The sequence below is a fragment of the Centruroides sculpturatus genome, unplaced genomic scaffold (genome assembly GCF_000671375.1).
Source record: "Centruroides sculpturatus isolate CEXI.00-Female unplaced genomic scaffold, Cexi_2.0 scaffold10, whole genome shotgun sequence".
Taxonomy (NCBI): Eukaryota; Metazoa; Arthropoda; class Arachnida; order Scorpiones; family Buthidae; genus Centruroides; species Centruroides sculpturatus.
In genome coordinates, this window is record NW_019384396.1 from 287413 (window position 1) to 306123 (window position 18711).

At 32.7% G+C, this 18711-nt stretch overlaps 2 protein-coding genes across 3 annotated transcripts in view; both read left to right on the top strand.

The window, feature by feature from the left end:
- Window positions 1-300: 300 nt before the first annotated feature.
- LOC111618402 (carbonic anhydrase 3-like) lies at window positions 301-1654 on the top strand (the record flags this gene model as incomplete). Its single annotated transcript, XM_023359924.1, has 5 exons — window positions 301-447; window positions 564-656; window positions 1079-1306; window positions 1384-1504; window positions 1631-1654. Coding segments are annotated over 4 exons (588 nt in total), but the record flags the coding sequence as incomplete, so codon positions are not given.
- Window positions 1655-6522: 4868 nt separating this feature from the next.
- Window positions 6523-18711, top strand: part of LOC111618405 (dCTP pyrophosphatase 1-like) — a 16125-nt gene continuing 3936 nt past the window's right edge. For both annotated transcript variants that reach the window (XM_023359933.1, XM_023359934.1), the window contains exons 1-4: window positions 6523-6758; window positions 9451-9561; window positions 12423-12457; window positions 13975-14447. In XM_023359933.1, the coding sequence (XP_023215701.1) occupies window positions 6655-6758; window positions 9451-9561; window positions 12423-12457; window positions 13975-14168 (444 nt within the window). In that variant the 5' untranslated portion in view covers window positions 6523-6654 and the 3' untranslated portion in view covers window positions 14169-14447. The remainder of the gene's footprint in view (window positions 6759-9450; window positions 9562-12422; window positions 12458-13974; window positions 14448-18711) is intronic.

Here is an 18711-nt window from a genome sequence, read left to right on the forward strand (position 1 = left end):
GTTTTTCTTGACTTTTTCTCAAGATATGCTTACTACCTATCTGCCATTCCTTTCTTTTCATTACCTCCTTATCTCTTTGTCCTTCCATATTTATGCACTCCAAAGTCTTCTCTTTGACCTCTTCGATCTTCTAATATCCGATTCAGCTTCAATATTCTCTTCTCCTTCACCTTCTATATATGGCCATACCATTCATGAAGAAGAGGTCACACCATCTTCTGTCTCCTTCTCTAGAATAGTCGTAATTACTCTCCTTACTTCTATATATATATATATATACTTACTTCATTATTTAAATAAATTAATTTTTTTTGTAAAGTCAAAGTGACACCTAACGATGACATTAAATTATCTGGCGGAAGTTTGCCCGGAACTTTTAAACTCGAAGAGTTTCATTTTCATTGGAGAGCGGAACATTCTTATTATGGCGGATTTAATCCATTGGAAGTAAGACATTTTATATTTAACACATAATATTCCTCACCGAAAAGCATTTAACACGCGATGCTCCTCGGTGAGCGAGAGGAGCGTGAGGACTCTTTTCTAATTACTCTATAATTTAGCTTCACTTCGTTCACAAGAATGAGAAATATTCCACTTTGCAAGAAGCTTTACAATACAGAGACGGTGTAGCAGTTATTGCAGTATTTTTCGAGGTATTTATTTATTTTTTCTACAATATCGAATGCATTTTCGAAACTTTCCTCGTTTATTTTTGGATTCAATGAATGTCGAGTCGTGTTTTCTTTCGGTTTATTCGAACCAGCTGAATCTAAAGAAAGGTCCCTCGAATAACTTTCAAAAGAAAAGATGATTTTGTAAGAGATCCAAAGGACTTTTTAGGATCTTTCCTAAGAGCTAGAACGTTTGGATCCAACTGAATCCACAGAAAAGTGTCCTTCGATTCGATCCATACGTTCTCTGATATTCAGTTAATAGTATAAGACATTTTGACGTTCTGAATCCTAAGATAAATGATCCTTCAGTCTAACCGATTCAAAATATATAAAAAAATCTTTGAATTAGACGAATGCCCTAAAAAAGAATTCTAATTAAATCCTAATTTTCACTTAAACAGGTCTCTTACTATTCTTCGAAAGCCATAGATACAATTGCAAGAGCCATCGATAAAGTAGAGTATGCAAATCAAGTGGCGAATATATCTTTCGATTCGTCCCTTAGCGAACTCTTACCGGAAGACGATTGCGAGTACTTCCGTTACAACGGATCCTTGACCACTCCCGAATGTAACGAAGGGGTGACGTGGACTTTGTTAAAGCATACTATCGACATCACCAAATATCAAGTAAGCGAAGTATTCGATATTTCGCTTTAAAATTATATTAAAATCTTAATTTATTAACATAAAATTTAATCTTTTAGCTGTATGAATTCCGTACTGGGGTTCGTCAATCTACGGGAGCAGTTCTCAAATATAACTATCGTCCGATTCAACCGTTAAATAATAGAATAGTTGAAGTTAACACGGATTGCTATTACTGAGGTTAATGTTTTAATTTTTTACATAAAATTATTTTTTTAAACAAGTTCCCCGCTACTTTCCGGCTAGCGAGCTTTATATCGTACATTACTTCGAGCAATGAATAAGCATTCTTTTTTTTATTTACAGAATTTATGCTGTGTTAATGGCCACGAAAATGTAATAATATATGAAAATTTAATGGATTAACGATATTAAATTTTGGTGATTTTTGGTGGAAATTTAAAAAAAAAACGATGAGTAACCGATATTTAAGCACGTAGTGTAAAGTTTGAATACGAGTTTAATTAGTTAAAGTGTAAGAAAAATGTTATTTTAAATCAATTTTTAAGGTTAAAAATAACATATATTNAATATTAAATTAAAACATTTATTTTTTTAAATAAAAAAACAAAATGTAAGTTGGTACAAATTGGCAGGTGGCGCATTCGACTTACAGATGTTCGTTTGGTTTTAATATTACGTCAATTTGATGTCATTTCGAAAATAAAACTGAACACGTGACGTCAAATCGACGTAATATTCAAACTGAACGATCAGATCCAACGCGTTACTTTCTCGACGATGCTGCCATCTACTGGAATGAATTTTAATATTACTGTATTTACACCTTAATATTTTTTTAAAATGAATTTATAAATATTTTAATATATAAAGTACTTTAAATAAGTAAAACCAGTAAAATTAATAAAACGTTCTTCCTGTATGAGAAATATTTAATGGAGAAAATCGAGTTGCACTTTTTTTATAACCCTTCAAAGTGCTTTTGTAGTGGTTCACTTCAAGACTTGACGTTTTTAGTTAGTTATAAATGTATCAAAAGTGAAGAGAAAGAACTTAAATGTCTCGCTGAAAGATTTACAGTCCTTAGTAATGTACAGAGAGATAAAATGGCGAGTGATTAGCTCGTAAGAATAAGAAATTGGAAGAAACTAAGTTAAAAACTATAAATTCTGAAGAATACTTTCTTACTTTCTTATCTTTTAGGTGTTACCCCTATCTCGCAACATTTTAAAGACGTGTAATTCCTACCTTTCAATACTTTACTGAAGTGTTACGAGGTAGGCAAGTGTTACGGTGTGTTACAAGGAATCAATGTTTTAATGCTATACAATTCCCAACTTACGAATAAACAGAAATTGTTCAGAGAAAGAGCGCATCGTGGGTGTGTTTCGAAAGACAAAGGACATGTCTTAATTCAAAATGGCGGATATGTCTTTCTTTTCTAGATCAAAGTGGAGGATAATGTCCTGGTTTACGATAACAAATATTTAATCCTATCTACACACGTTAATCAAAGGCTATCATTCTCTCACAATTTCGGTTTGAGAAGATTCGTAATTAACCCGACGCGACAAATCTAAAATGGTGACATTTCCGTAAATAAAAATCCATACCAAAATTCAAAACTCGACGCTACGGTGCTTTTGGCGCTGCAAGCACCGCGCATTGTGTAGATACAAGAACTCGTGCTAACCTTAGCGATTCGGATGCCGTACAGTGTTATACCATTGTAAAGGTGTGAAACCTTATGGAGACGGTCGGATGGCCGAGCGGTCAAGATGGCAGCCTACCGCTCTGAGGGACCCGGGATCGAATTCGGACGGGTCAAGGAATCCCCAGGAATTTTTCGGGTGGTTCGTTCGGATATGTCTGGCCCCGTCCCTCACCACCCGGTCGCCCCATTGTGAGCCTGGCCGAACCCGTAATGGGCCTGCTATAAGAGGCTCTCTTAGTGCCCACAGGGCGGAAAGAGTAAAAAAAAAAGCTTATGGCAATTTTTATAAAATTTACTGCAATGAACGTTATAGAAAAACGTTATATTTTATTCTATAAAAATTGAAAAAATAAAATAAAAGTTGAAGTTGATACACGAGTATGTTGTCTCGTAATAAATCACTTGGGTACAGCTGAGTCAAGAAATTTATTTGTGGTAAAAAGAGTTCCGTTCTTTCTAAACAAACACAACTTGCGAGCCAGGTAGTATATACAGATGCTTGTATATATTTATATACAGGTATCTGTGTATCTTGCGTACAGTAAGTATACCCTATTTACTCCAGTAAATTCCATATTGAAAAACACGAGAAACACAGTACCGGTCTGCACGGGTTACTGTAGTTTAGAGTGATAAATAATGGGTTTAACTAAAATTCCACCTCTTCAAAGTGTCGACCAGTGTTCGGAGGTTTATCCACTTGGTCGCCGTTGGGCCATCGGATTAACTATAAAAACAGTAATTATTTTAAATGGGCTGTAACCCATAAATAACCCATAATTTCCTGTTACAAGGTAATAAATCTGGAGAATAAGTTTTAAAAGTAAATCCCTGGGGTTTAATTGAGGAAATACGTTATATTTAATTCCTTAATCTTCATTTTAAATATCAAAAAGAAGCTGGCAACTTTGTTGCTAGACTTTCCGGGCATTCTTTATTTGTTTTCATGCCTAATAATTGCTATTATCTTCGGTTGATCTTTGGTTGATTCGGGACATATTAAGAGTATGGCGATCTTATCTCCCGAACCAATGGTCAGATTTTCTTGAAAATTTATAGAAACATTTCCTCCAATACACAAACTTTCCTGCAAAATTTCAGAAATTTTTTACAAAAGGCACAAGCGTTATTAAGCTTCATAGTGAGTGAAGAAAATCGTGCCCCAAACATCCATCTACACATATATACATACATAGCCTATATATTAACACCCATACATACCGAAAAAACCCCCAACTAGTTTTTGCATTTGTCGTTTTCGTTTCAAGGCTCGGAGTCAAAAAATGCCAAAATCTTGGGGGTCATTTTTAACCGATCTCTATACTTTTCCCCTGTTATAACTTATATAACAATGAGAAATTTAAAATTTTAATAACTTTTAATCGAATATTTGTGCTGGAGAACAAAATACAGAAGATAATCGATGTTCTACTGTAATTTAAGTATTACTGTATTTCATCGTCATTCAATATGGGTAATACAAGGGTTAAAAATAAATAAAATGAATAAAAATAGGTTAAATTTAATTATTATTTTTGGGACCGAAATACGTTACTCACAATTGATGTGATGTACTCGCTCCTCAAGTTCTGTTGCAAATATGCAAAACAGACGTTGCTTAATTTGCATATGGCACACACGCAAGAGGTTCCGTCTTCCAGGGGGCGCCATAAGACATTCCTAATTAAGTGCCCGATTTTAATTACGAAATGACAAAAAAATAGAACAAAACATTACGTTGAAAAAGCAAAATTGCTAGTTCCTACGTCCAAGTGTTAATTACGATTAAAAAAAAAAATGTATTGTTATTATAATATAGTCCAAAATGGACACTTGGTATTTCTCCCTGATTTATTTTTATCCTGTTTCTCTTAGACCTGAATGTTACAAATTAAAGTTAAGTTCCCGAAAATAAAAGAATGGACGAACATCTTAATGTGTCACTTAAATATGGATTTTATTGATGAATAAGCCAATGCAACACTCGGGCAATCTGCCAAGAGGGTGCCTCCCGGACGGAGTTCCTGTTGAAAGCTGGTCCCTATTTATGCATTCTGTGCGACACGAAGAAAAGCCGGAAAACTCCACGTAGCCACCTTGTTCGCGTCTAATTACCAGCATCGATGGTTTGATCAATGACGATTGGCACTTAAATATGATATTTCAATGAAAATTTGTATTAGTTTCGGAAGCGAAACTTTAATGAGCAGTCTCAAAGCGAGATCTACTGTAGTAAGACATATTTTTTTCTTACACCCCTCTTAATACCATTGTTGGTGAAGTTAATCGTCACTCTAACAATATACCATGCATAAGGTCTTATCCTTCATCAAATAAGAACAAATTTACGAGCACGAGGCATTACTTTTTACTCTTTCCGCTTTGTACTAAGATGGCTTTTTAATGGCCGAAAGCCATTGTGGGTTTGGCCATTAGTAAAGGACGAGAATCCCCGAAAAATTCCTACGAGTTTTTCGACCTGTCCAGATTTAAAGTTCAACAAATAATATTTCTTTTAATTCTGTATCAATAGGGAGGGCTTCGAAGCCCGCTATGGATCCCTGGGTTTTAAATAATAAAATAACAGGCAATACGGGGGGATTGTTTCCTGTTTTATATTAATTAATAATCTACATGCACACAATGCTAAAGTTGTATCAACAGGAGAATTAAAGTTGAACGTACAGGAAATTATACTATACACATATCTCATTTTTTATTACAATTACTTTCATTTTAATTCTTAAATAATAATGTTTACTAAAGGCCGGATGGCCGAGACGATTAAAGCATCGGCCTATCGCTCTGGGGGGGGACGAAACCCCAGGAATTATTCGGGGGGTGTCTCTCCCGGATATGCCGGGTCTCTTCCTGTTCACCTAGCATTTTACATAATGAAAGTATTAATTACTTTTATTATATAAAAAGTGAAAGTAGATAATATATCTCTTGGGAAAGCCCGCAAATTTCTATACTTTATCAGTAGATGTGTAAACATATTTCAATAATTTATGAAATTTTTCCTGTATTTCTAATATAATTTTATATATTTAGACATATTAATTAATTTTAAGTTACTTTTAAGTTAATAATTAAAATACCGAATAAAACGTGCAATCACAGAGTACCGAACTTACTTAAACTCTATTTTTTATTGTTTTTGCTTGATTAAATTACGAGTAATATAAAAAGAATTACTAACTTTTCACTTACGTATATTATAGAACTTTCTAAGGGAAAATGACCCCTATTTAGGCGTTTTGGCCAGGCACGAACTCGCGACCAACCGCCAGAGTTCAATGGCTTAACCACTCGGCCATTGGCGGGCACCCGAAAATCTTTCAAAACAATCCAATTTTTATTAAAGTGCCGTCATTTTATAGTTTATACTTTTCTAGTGAAGTTAATTTATATTATTTTAAATTAATATCTGTTTACTGTATAAACATAAAAAATAATTTTAATATAAAAAAAAATTGAAAGTATAATATCAAAAAAGTCAGGTGGCGCTAGAGAGCACGAGTGTTGATTTTCCCGCGAATTTTTATTATGTAGTAAACAAACACGTGGTTTCGAACGACATTTGTTTTTTTACGTCGATCGAATCATCTAAATTTTCGTTCTCTCTCTTAATATTTTAACAATTTGTTAAAAAATGGCTGCAAAATTAAATGGAGAAAGTGAGGCTACGACTAACACGACTAATAATGGTTCCGGCAAAAGTTTTTCTTTCAGTAACACACCGACTTTAGAAGATCTGTAAGTTGAGTTATTTTAAATTAATTATAAACTTTATACTGATAATTTATGGTTAATAATTAATTAATTAAGTTATTTTAATGAACAAGTAATAAAACAACATATAATTGTAAATTCTAATTGTGCAGGATATTGTTTAACTGACAGGAAACGGGCATTTTGTTTATATGTATACTTACTGGTAATTACTGATGCACAGTTAACTGTTTATGCCATTAAATACATAATTGCAAATCAAATCACTATTTGTGTGTAGAATATTTTCTCCATTTATAAAAATGTTATGTATTTTAATATATGAATTACAATTGCCCTACTGATTTGCCACTTAGTCAAACCTGAAAATGCTGTCACCATCGAAAGTGTCAACAAATACTTGTACTTAATCATCTATTTGATATTTATGAGGATGATCCTCTTAAATACTAAATAGAGATCTTTTCAGAATTTGTAAGTGACCGAATGTACAGTTTGGTGGCGACATTATATCACCAAATCGTGCGACTTCCTCGGCTTGTTTGTCGGTATTATTAGGTAATTTATCAAATAGATCAATTGACGTATTACAAGAAGAGTAGTTAAGTTAAAATTATATAACACAGAGATTTATACAAACCCAAAAAAGTTCAAATTTCAGATGATAAAAACATCATGCAGAAAACTCAAAGGCACTAGCATATTTCCACGGAAACCAAAAACTAATTATAATAAATTTTGGGAGTCTTCCTTTATGAAAGATATTGTATGGTTTCTGCAAACAGTTAACATTAATAAGTCCAGTCTTTTGAGAAGGTACTTTTATTTGTTCCACAGGTAATCTTTTTAAAAGAAAATCTGTATCTAGATCTGGTGCACAGTATCTTTGTGGTTTCCTTTTCTACTGTCTTTCGCAAAATAATATTTTCTATCAATACATTTTGTTTTATTATGTAATGTTATTCCTTTTATCGAGTCGATGGCTGATAGACTATCTGACTTTAAGATCGGGGGCATATCCACAATGTTTATACATTGTGGATATGCCAATCTGATATAAAATTTGATGATAATCCAATTTCTGATATAAAATTTGTGATCCGTTTTATTTTCCATATTTCTATGTAAATGGCTTTAATTTCTCCTTCACACGTCGAGAAGGCAACCGACTATTGTTTTTGACACGTCCACGTTATCGGAGATCTTCCAATTTTAATCCGAGAAATGTTTGAAATCTTTAGCACTGACTTGCATCTGTGCAGAATTCCAGTTTTTTTGTTGTTTATCACACATTAATTTACAATTTTGAGTTCCTTTTAAATATCTGTATACTCTTTTAATTGCTCTTAGATGACAAAATTGTGAGTGCTTATTACGGTGAGATGGTCGGCTAATGGAAAATGTAACATTGGGCCCGTTTCCGAGCAATGGGTACGTCAAAGAGCCTATCGTCTCTCGGAATTTATCTCCGTCTGTTGTGATGAATTATCGTGTTAGTCTAAATCTTGGCTGGAAATGCCATGTTCTTTCACTAGATTACAGTTCTTAAATTGAAATTTATTGTGTATTTTGTCCATGGATGCTTCTAGAGAAATTTAAAACCTGTTTCCTTTTCTATAATCTTAATTCCCAAGAAAAAAAATATCACGTCTGGTCTCTTTTGTGTTGTTAATCCATCTTTGACGCTGTTTCTTGCCTCTCGATATGTTATTGGAATTTTTTCCAATAAATCTTGGGTTGACACTATTTTCTTTTTTTATTCTTTTTGATCTTCTCACCCCAGCCGACACAAGCCTTTCCTCTTACACTTTATGATTGTCAAGGTTGTTGGAGTTTGATTTGTTCATTTGTTACGTCGTTTTTCTTCCAACTTTAGACGGTGCTTCTTCATTTTCCTAAGCATCATTGGCCAATTACATTTCGGAATTGTGTTGATTATTTCTAAGAAATGATGTGTCTAATAATTGCATTTTCATTCCCACACTGTAACATTTCTTCAAAGCATCCATTTTAACTATTCTGATTAATTAATAATTGTTGTTTGTCTTGTATTTTCATCAAAATTTGCAGCCTTGTGTATTTTTCCATCCTATGAACTATATATTTGATATGCCTTTCTTTCAAAAGTGTATCCTGTAGAAATCCTTTCCGCTGCTTTAACATGAAGTTTCTTTGATTGTTCGGTAAACTTTAAGATAAGATATCCATTTTTCTATAGGATCTCAATTTTTTAAATGAATTTTGGTTAATATGACTCCTGCCCAAAATTCTACAGGAAGTTTTGCATCTATCAATATAGTTTGTGCTTGATTTAGCATGATTAATCATTGTTATTAATCATAATCATTTTGCTTCATTAATCATTTACTTTGGTTAGATAAATGAAATGAGAGTTATACTTACTCTGTTTCATTTATCGAGACAAAAGACGTTAAAAGACGGCCATCGACCATTATTTTAAAACAATTATCACGTGGCATTAACGATCTACTTTCTCTACGTTGTTGCAGTACCGGAGAATGAAGTCGGATGCCAAATGTTTGTCGTAGGAGCTAATTTTACTCATCCTTGGTGGATTTGTGTTAATATAATATTTAATTTTAATTATAAATTAAGATTATAGTTCAGAAAAATGGTAAATTTATAAGTTTAATTACTTTTTGTACGACTATTCTGGAAAATAATGTAGTAAAAAATGAATAAATGTTTCTTTCAGTCGACAGATACAGGCCGAATTTTCCCGAGCGAGAAACTGGGATCAGTACCATCAACCTCGCAATTTACTTCTGGCATTGGTCGGCGAGATGGGAGAACTTGCCGAACTGTTGTAAGTATTTATTTTCTATATGATATTTAAGAAATGTCAAAAATTACTAAATATAACATCTTCCAAAACAAATGTTACCATTTTAAATTACTGTAATTATGTTAATTATCACTGGAGAAGTGTGAAACGTATACCAATTGATAGAGTAACCAACCGTCCGAGTTTCATCTCCCATCTACATTCAAATGTGTCGTCTTCTACTACCTCTAGCAAGTGCCGTAAATAAAAATGGCAGCTTTCCAACAGAGACGGACACAGTTTCTTTGTTCCGCAGTTTGTGAAGTCAAGATTGCTCATCACTATGCAACATAAACAATCTGTAGTTGTGGGAGGAATGACAAAGGATATACCTTAGCAAGCATAGGGAGAATTTGAATATCCATTGGATGTGTGCTGTATGACACAAGATGCACACACATTGAGAAATTGTAATGGATAAGTTGAAACTTTGGTGGTTTTTCCAATGTTTTGATGTATATTACAATGTTCTCAGATAATAATTAACATAGTTACAATAACATAAAATGATAAAATTCTTTCTGGAAGACCCTGTAAATATGTAGAAATTTTCTACTGCTTGGTCTAAATTGTATTAATTAATGATTTGTTAATTTAAATTATGAATGAACCTATCATCTATGTGCAAATCTTTGATATTTACATATTGGCTTCACTGTTTTTCACACTTTATTCACAATTTTTGATGCTTATCAGCATATAATGACATTTTATTAATATATTACGAGAGTGTAAAAGCTGACTTCCGCAGCAATCATCCTCAAGTCAAAACTATCCTTTTTGTCGTATATTTAACATGAAACATTATCACACATGATTTCCTTGATTTGTGTAGTATTTTTTGCAATAGCAGTAATATGAATGTTTTCCTGTGTAATTTGGTATTCAATTAAAGCATATTAAAAAGATGATACCACATACAGAAACATTTGTATAGCATAAATTCACAGACAGCTATGGAATTACAACACGTACAACTTATAACTCATTCAAACAATTATCCAGGCTTGGTACTCTTTGGCATATTAAGGCTTGCATACCAGAACACATGGCACATCGTCACTGACAGAAAAATTGTGAAGTGTGTATAAAATGTTTGATTTTGTTCTATTTGTTTAACATGTATCCTCTATAAACCATGCTAGCATACTTGTGATGTGCCACCAGTTACTCCAGTATCCAGTTTAAACTGATCAAATTATTTTAATTTCTCACATACAGAAAACCACGACAAATGAATTTTGGATCGATGACACCTTGTGAGGTGTCATTGATCCAAGGTTGCTAACGCAATTTATAGAGCATACAAAATATGCAATAGTTTCCCATAGAAGCATTTATAATTTTAATTAATGACATTGATTTTTCCTGTTTCAAAGAAGCAAATACTGTATGGTGTCCAAAAAAATCTGTAACAGAATTGATTTAATTCTGAGCCCAGAAAAATAGTTCATGCTAACTGTCAATGCCATATTCAACAATAATTATACTGACAATTTTTCACTTCATTTTTGGACGTTCAACTCTTAACTTGTCAAAGATAAGCGTAAATTTTAAATTACGAATAATAACTATAGAAGAAAACTTCCCTCCTTCGCAATGCTAAAGACCGTCTGGACATGCACCTTCGGTCAGGCATCTGCATTATCCCTGTCATCGATCATAGATCCAGCCGCCACTTAGAAATACGTGTGCTACAATGTGCCCTTTAAACATCTGCCTCAAAGAACACGAGATGTCCATCGCAAAAGGATTAGCCAACGCGGCATTGGCTATCTGTGCCTCCGACCCCGACATTGCTGTGGAATTCCGTGAAACATGCCTATTATATAACTCGTCCAGGCAACCCTTTCTCAAACATCTTGAGCAGATGGAAATATATAAGGCCACCTGCAAAAAAACTGTTATTAACTTTTGCAATGTTGATCCCTTTCCCACGGTGTGGAAGTCTTTCTTTGAACTATAAATCTTACTATCCTTCCCTACCCATTTCTCTTGTTTGATGTTACCTCTTCTGTGCACACATTTGACAATCCCCTGTTTGTTTTCGGCATTTGGCGATTAGCTTGTTTGATGATACTTATTCAACACGAGTGAAAACATTTGCAATTGTAATAAAAATTTACTAGTACATAGGTTTAGTGCTTTTTATAATAACTATATTGTTTATACTTAAAGCATTGTCATTTTGAATTTACAAAGTGCAGAGAAATGGTCATTTACTTGTATTTTCTCAGTGAATGTAGTGCTTCTTTTGTGTCACAATGCAAACAATGTATTGTGCATATGTATTGCAAACACAGCCTTTCTTTGTTGTAATTAGTGCAGTTGACCGACATTGTTCCGTCTCGGACCGAGGCAGTCGCCCGTAAGACGACAAATTAATTTTTATAAGTGAGAAAGCCATGACAGAGCCGGCATTTCCTAAGTAGAACAACCGGGTCAAAATGAGCCGACGACATTTTCTCAACTCGGCAATCGGCCAAAGTTCTCATAAATATTGGGGGCCCGGGTATTCTTTAGGTCGGACTCACGTCCCTGGCAATAGAAGGGCAATCTGCCATGCTAGACAAAAGATAGAGGATTCTGTTTTTTTATATAGATGGAACAGTTTTTAGGGCAGGTCCTGCGGATTACAAATTTTATACATGGATGCGTTTACATTTCTGAATTTGCATTTATAAGTGAATTGCAAAAGTCTTTATCTTTGCAGTGCTCTGTATTTGCAGTTTAATTTTCTTTTTTGTAAACAATCTTTAGACATTTTACAAAAATTGATGTGTTTATATTTATTGGAAAAGAAATTATTTAAGTATTTATATGTTTGTTTTCCTTTTTTTAAGTCAGTGGAAAGGAGAAGTTAAAGAAGGATTGCCAGGTAAGCAAATACTTGTTTTGTTAAAATATATTATTTCAGTTTGCATAATTAAAATTTATGATAAACCTTTATGATTTATTAGCTATTTGGAGATTTTGTGATAGAAAATTCATCGGTCTCCTTCGTGATTTTTCACACAAAAAGATTCTGGCTTCTAGAATTAAGTATTAGAAAAACCCTATAACCATTAAAAGCTAGGCAGATAAGTGCATGATCCAATTAATGGAGTGGTGCTGCATATATCTTTTTGCACGCAACCTTAGAATTATTAATGCCCTTGACTCTTTTGTCTCAGATGGTGGACGGTTTACTATTTTATACTCTCGTGAGCCGGGAACGCAATGTCGTTCGACAAACTGTTTTGAATGGCTCAAAAATGCAAATTGACATCACAGCTGAGGTTACAGTACCTCTTGAGAAGATACAAAGATCTAAGTAATGGGTTTCGTGTATTGAGACGAGATACTGGAATTTTTATTTTCTTAGCACAATGTTGCTGTTGAGAGCATATCACACAGGAACGCTTTCAGAGGAAAAAGGTTGTTTTATTGGTGTGACACCAATAAAACAACCTTTTTCCTCTGAAAGTGTTCCTGTGTGATATGTTTCTCAATGGCAACATTGTGCTAAGAAAACACATATGAGAACAACAAGCAACCAAGACTGGAATTTTTTTCGTATCTTACGGCAATAATCTTATTCTGTGTCGACGGATGATTACTTCTCGGACTCCAGTAACATATTGATTAACAAAACTAACATATAAGAGGTTTTACTGTATCTGTCTCCTTATATTTTCTCACAACTTTCAAGAGCTTGATTTCTTTTTAGCAGGAATGTTAATCTCTCGACTGGACATCAATAATAGCGATTTGACCGCTGCAAATAAGGTTGATTTGTTGCCACTTCAGATGGTCTTGAACCCTATTGAACATTTGCATACCATTTTGGATATTAATTGCTTAATTTGAATATTCTTATTATGTATAAATAGATCACACTGCATTGCAAGTAGGGTCAACAAATCAGTTTTTGAAAGGACCACTTCTTAACTCCATATTTGGCCTTGTCGGGAATTCCTGGAATGCAGGAGTTAACAAAGGGGTAGGAATGACTTCATCTGACGACAAAGAGGGGTTTGTTTTTGCCCTCTGACTTTGTGTCGAACAGATATATATTCATCTGCTCCCATTGCAACCCTTCTTTAATTTTGATTATTGTGATAATAACCTTTGCTTATATTACATTAAATATTTAATGAAATTCTTTTTCCTTCATGAATAACTTTTTGTATTATAATGCAATTAAGTCATTAAAGAAAATATAGTTTGAATTTTTGCAATTATACAGAAAAGAAAAATTTGTTGTGTTTGAGATCACAATTTTTAGGGTCAGAGGCAAATCATTATTCAGTGACAAAGTTAACATTAGCTAATTTCGATAGGTTGATCGATAACATTGTCGGAGAAAAGGACGGCAAACGAGTTGCAGCATAGTGACGCGGTTATCTTTTGCAGACTGGACGGAGGAACAGAAGATCCACCTGTCGGAGGAACTGAGCGACGTGCTCATCTACCTGATCAGACTGGCCGACAAGTGCCACGTGGACCTGCCCGCCGCGGCCCTGCGCAAGATCGCCCTGAACGGCAAGAAGTATCCCGTCCGCAAGGCGTGGGGTTCGGACAAAAAGTACAACGAGTACGGAGACTGAAGAATCCAAGTATCAAAATTATTTGTTTGCTCTTTAATAACATAGAATGTTAGTATAGATAATATATTTTTAATAAAAGGAATCTATTCCAAAATTTTACTTCCTTACATCAAGTTATTTTTATATTAAAAAATGTGGAATTAACTTTTAATTATAATGAAATGTTGGGATAGAAGATAATGTTTAATCCATTATAAGTAAAAGACTTTCTGAACTGAAAAATACAATCTTTTTGTACACGAGGGGAATTTAAATTGCACCACACACCAAAGAGAATAGGTAAGTCGGAACAGTTGAATTGGAAGAGAATTTTGATTCAAATTCAAACACAGAAAAGAGTTAGTTACAAAAATTTAATAAAAGAATTGTGGTTTTTGAATAAATGTAATTAAAAACGTTAGCATTCATATTGAAATTTTGATTCCAGACATTAAAAAGTGCTATTTATATATTTCTGTCATTAAGTTAATGATATAATGGTTCTTATAAACTGAGAATCATTAGCATAATAAATTTGTGAGCAATATTTCATTCCTACATCCAATTGCATGTTTTGGTAATAATGCCAAGGGTTAATATATCTTAAAATAATCAAACACCTTAGTATTTCCAGCAACGAAGTATTTAATAAAATAAATTTCAATTTTTTTAATCTTTTGTAATTCATTTATCAGAAATGATACTTTTGAAAGTAAATGATTTTAAAAGCTAAATATTTTAAATGTGTTATCAGTAATGTTCTTGGTATTGTGGTGTCAGAGATTATTTTTTCCAGCTTCGATAATTGTGGTAATTCTACAGTTAATAGGAGCACCGGAGTTCCAATCTTTGGGAACAAGTGCATTTATAAGACCAAGAACAATAAGATAATGCTTGAAAATGGTAACAACTACAAATGACTAAAAAGTTAATAAACTGTAACTACAAATGACTGAACTAATGCCATGGCATAGTTCAGTCATTTTCTAAAGCATTCTCACATTTCCAATATTGTGTTATGTGATCTGTTGGTAAAAACAATCAGTTTGACAATTCAATAATACCTAAATCAACTGACAAAAAATTTATTAGATTAATTTTATATCTTGCAATTTATATATATCTTTTTTATAAACTATACATTATAAACTGTGTAAGAAACACTAATTCATAATATAATTTAGGCTCTGTGTCATATTTCTTAAACTGATGAATATGATTTTTATGAAATTTAATTTGCTAGAAAAAGCAGCTATACCAGTGAAGCTGTATAGAATTGGATGTAAGGATATGATTTAATGGAAGGGAATGTAGTTGTGGATGGAAAGTGATATGGAGAGTGAATATGAGAGAAGTAAAGCTTGAAAGTACAGTCAATGTTAAAGAAATTAATTGTAAACAAGGCTTTATAATTAAAGAAATCTGTAATACCAATGTCTAAATATGTAAAATGTAGTAGATCAGTAAAAACAAAAGTTAAAATAGATGGAACAATAACTAGAATAAATTGTAATAGTCAATTAAAAACTGGTGTGCAAAACTAAAACTACAGCACACTTACAGTCGGTAATGAGACAAATATGCTGCCAAAATCTTAGAATCATTGTACTCACTTTCGGTATCATCTCTAGGTATGATCAAACCATCTGGGCTGCAAGAGGTGCCGTGAAACAAAGAACACAAAATCATATTATTTACACTTTGACTAGAGAGTTCATCACAGGCCAAAACTTTTTGCACAGAGGGCAGGTACAGCTAGGTATTTATAAATAGGCAGTACTGCTTATTTAATATATTTTTACTAGATGACATCTTATTTCAAGTATTTTTCTTAAAAATGATTGGTATTACATTTGCACCTTATAAAGTAGATTCATTTACTACAGTTGTAGTGCATTCAAAATTTAATTTTCATTTGCTTATCTTGTAGCTCTTAATAATTTGTTTATTAAAATTTTGAAAAATGGCTCTTTTGGCAAAAAAGTAGTCAATCCTTGGTTAACATTATTAATAATTTAATATTTGGAAGACAATCAATGCATAAAAATGCAGAATGACCTGATTATTTTTAAATTTGATTCTAAATATTTGATATTTTAAAAATTGTGTTTAAAAATTGATTCTAATTGACAAATATTTTGGTTATTATGTCCTCAATAAATGATTAAATAAAATTTTAAAAAGACATAAATGTTGAAAAATATGTAAAATAAAACAGTCTTTTAATCAAAAATACTTTTTCAAATGAACTCATAATTGTTAGTATCTACTATTTAATATTCATTGTCCTCATATAATTACAGAACATCATAGTAAGTGTATCTTGGTGCGGGTCTACATTATCCATAATACGGAATGAGAGGTTTGACTATATACTACTTCAAGTTTACAAATNTTTAAGTATTTACATTCCAGTAAGTTATTTTATTTTATTTGATTAACACATCGCTCTATATGAGGACAACTGATGTTCTGAAATGTCCAGAGTTGTGCTATTGCACACTCCTTTAATAAGTAGTGATTCCTATAAAAATTCACAAAGAGTACTTGTTGATTTTTGCACTATTTGAGGATTGCGTGTTGGCCCAAATGGGATCAAAAGTAATTTTTTCCCACTTTGAAAGCTGCTTTGGATATATATATAAACATCCCAAAGCCCGATTAATGAAGGCTGTCATTTGGTTTCTAGTTTGGATAGTTCGGTAATTTGTTTGTCATCTTATTATTCCTTTGGTGTTCTTTGAGACGGCATGCTAGTGTTTGTAGTATGTAGTAATGTTGGCTTGTGTATTGTTAAGAGTTACCCAATTTTTCCATAGGCTTGTAAGGGTTCTTGTTGTTAATATTTTGTGAGAGTAGGCTGGTTGTAACCAAAATGTTTAGTTTGTATGAATTGAATAATCTAGCTGCATTCAGAAAAGATCCAGTCCTTTGGAGTTTATCATAAATTTCAAAAATCCAATTATCATACCAGTTACGCCAGTTACATCTTTTCAATCCTCTTTGTATAAAAATGCAGCAATTTTGTGTCTTAATTAACATGAAGAATACATCTTCACCCTCCTCTCCTTGATAGACTTTGATGGAATTGAGTTGCTACTACTGTTGCGAATGCCAATTATATGCGGGTAGAGTTTAAGTATCTTAAACACAAAGTGTTACGACTCTTATTCCCCATTTTGACTGTGTCTACTAAAAAGGAAAAGTTTATGAATGGAACTATCCATTATCTAGCCACCTTTTCAGTAACAATTTCAAGATTGTTCGATTTTTACAACCTAACAGTCTGTGTGATACCCCACAAATACTCTGTAATGACCGATACCCTTTCAAACTTATCTGATAAACATCTAACTTTTCTGTAACTGCTAAAGATATACAAAGCAACATTATTACATATGATGTGCATTCCTTATGCGGTGCAAAAATCAATAAATATTCTTCTTATGGGAATCCCTACTTACTACCGTGCAATTGTCCAACTCTGGACATTCCAGAATATTTGTTGTTTCTTTATAGAATGCTACATTAATCCTTGGCACTATTATGAGTAATTAACACAATTGGGAGTAGAAAAAAAATACCACTCACAAACTTATTGTTTACACTGACAATTCTCAATGATATAATGATTATCATAAACTAAGTTAATGTATTTCCACATATTTGTTTGTTTATTTAATGTCCGGAAACTAAATTTGTGTATAAATATTAGTGTTTGTTCAAAAACTGCAATTCTTATTGGAATTCTGTTCAAAGTCTATACAGCTGAAGATGACAGAATTGACCACTATTGAAAGTTTTTGTATAATTTTATGATTTTTATTTGTTATTTTTAAAAATATACTAACTTAACTCTGAAAGTCATATTTTCTTGTTTTTTTCATATGATAAATACCAGATGATTGTAGTGAATTAAAGTATTCCTATTTGGTGCTGTTTGGAGACAAATTTGGCAGTTTGGTACCGTGACATCTCTACAGAAAAAAATAAGCACCATAAATGTGCCACCGTGGCACTTTTGGTACTGCAAACCAAACATTTTATTTGTACATGGTACTCGTGCTATACGGAGACCTTGGCGATGCGAGGGCTATTGTTTGACAAAGTCCCCGTTCTATAGGTGACGATCGTCATTTGGTGGCCGGTCGTAACTAGGGATTGTAAATTTACCGACTTTTTCATTTACCGGTAAATCGGTAAGTGAAAATTAATATACCAGTTTACGGTAAATTACCGGTAAATTTTTTTCTTGAAAAATAAAATTAAGGTGCTAAAAAATATAAGTCATTATGATTTCCATTTCACATTTTTATTTCAAAGATATCAAATATAAAAAATATAAAAATTAAAGTGTTATTCTAAACAAACTTTAATAATAAATATAGAAATAAACAGAAATAAAATAATACAGAAAAATAAAAATACAACAGAAATAATATATAGTACCTAATACCATTTTATTGATTAGCATTTTTTAAAATTAACTTCTCAAGAAACTTAAATTATTTATAGTCTTATCTCCTAATTTTGATCTAATTTTTGTACAAAATAATCCAGATCC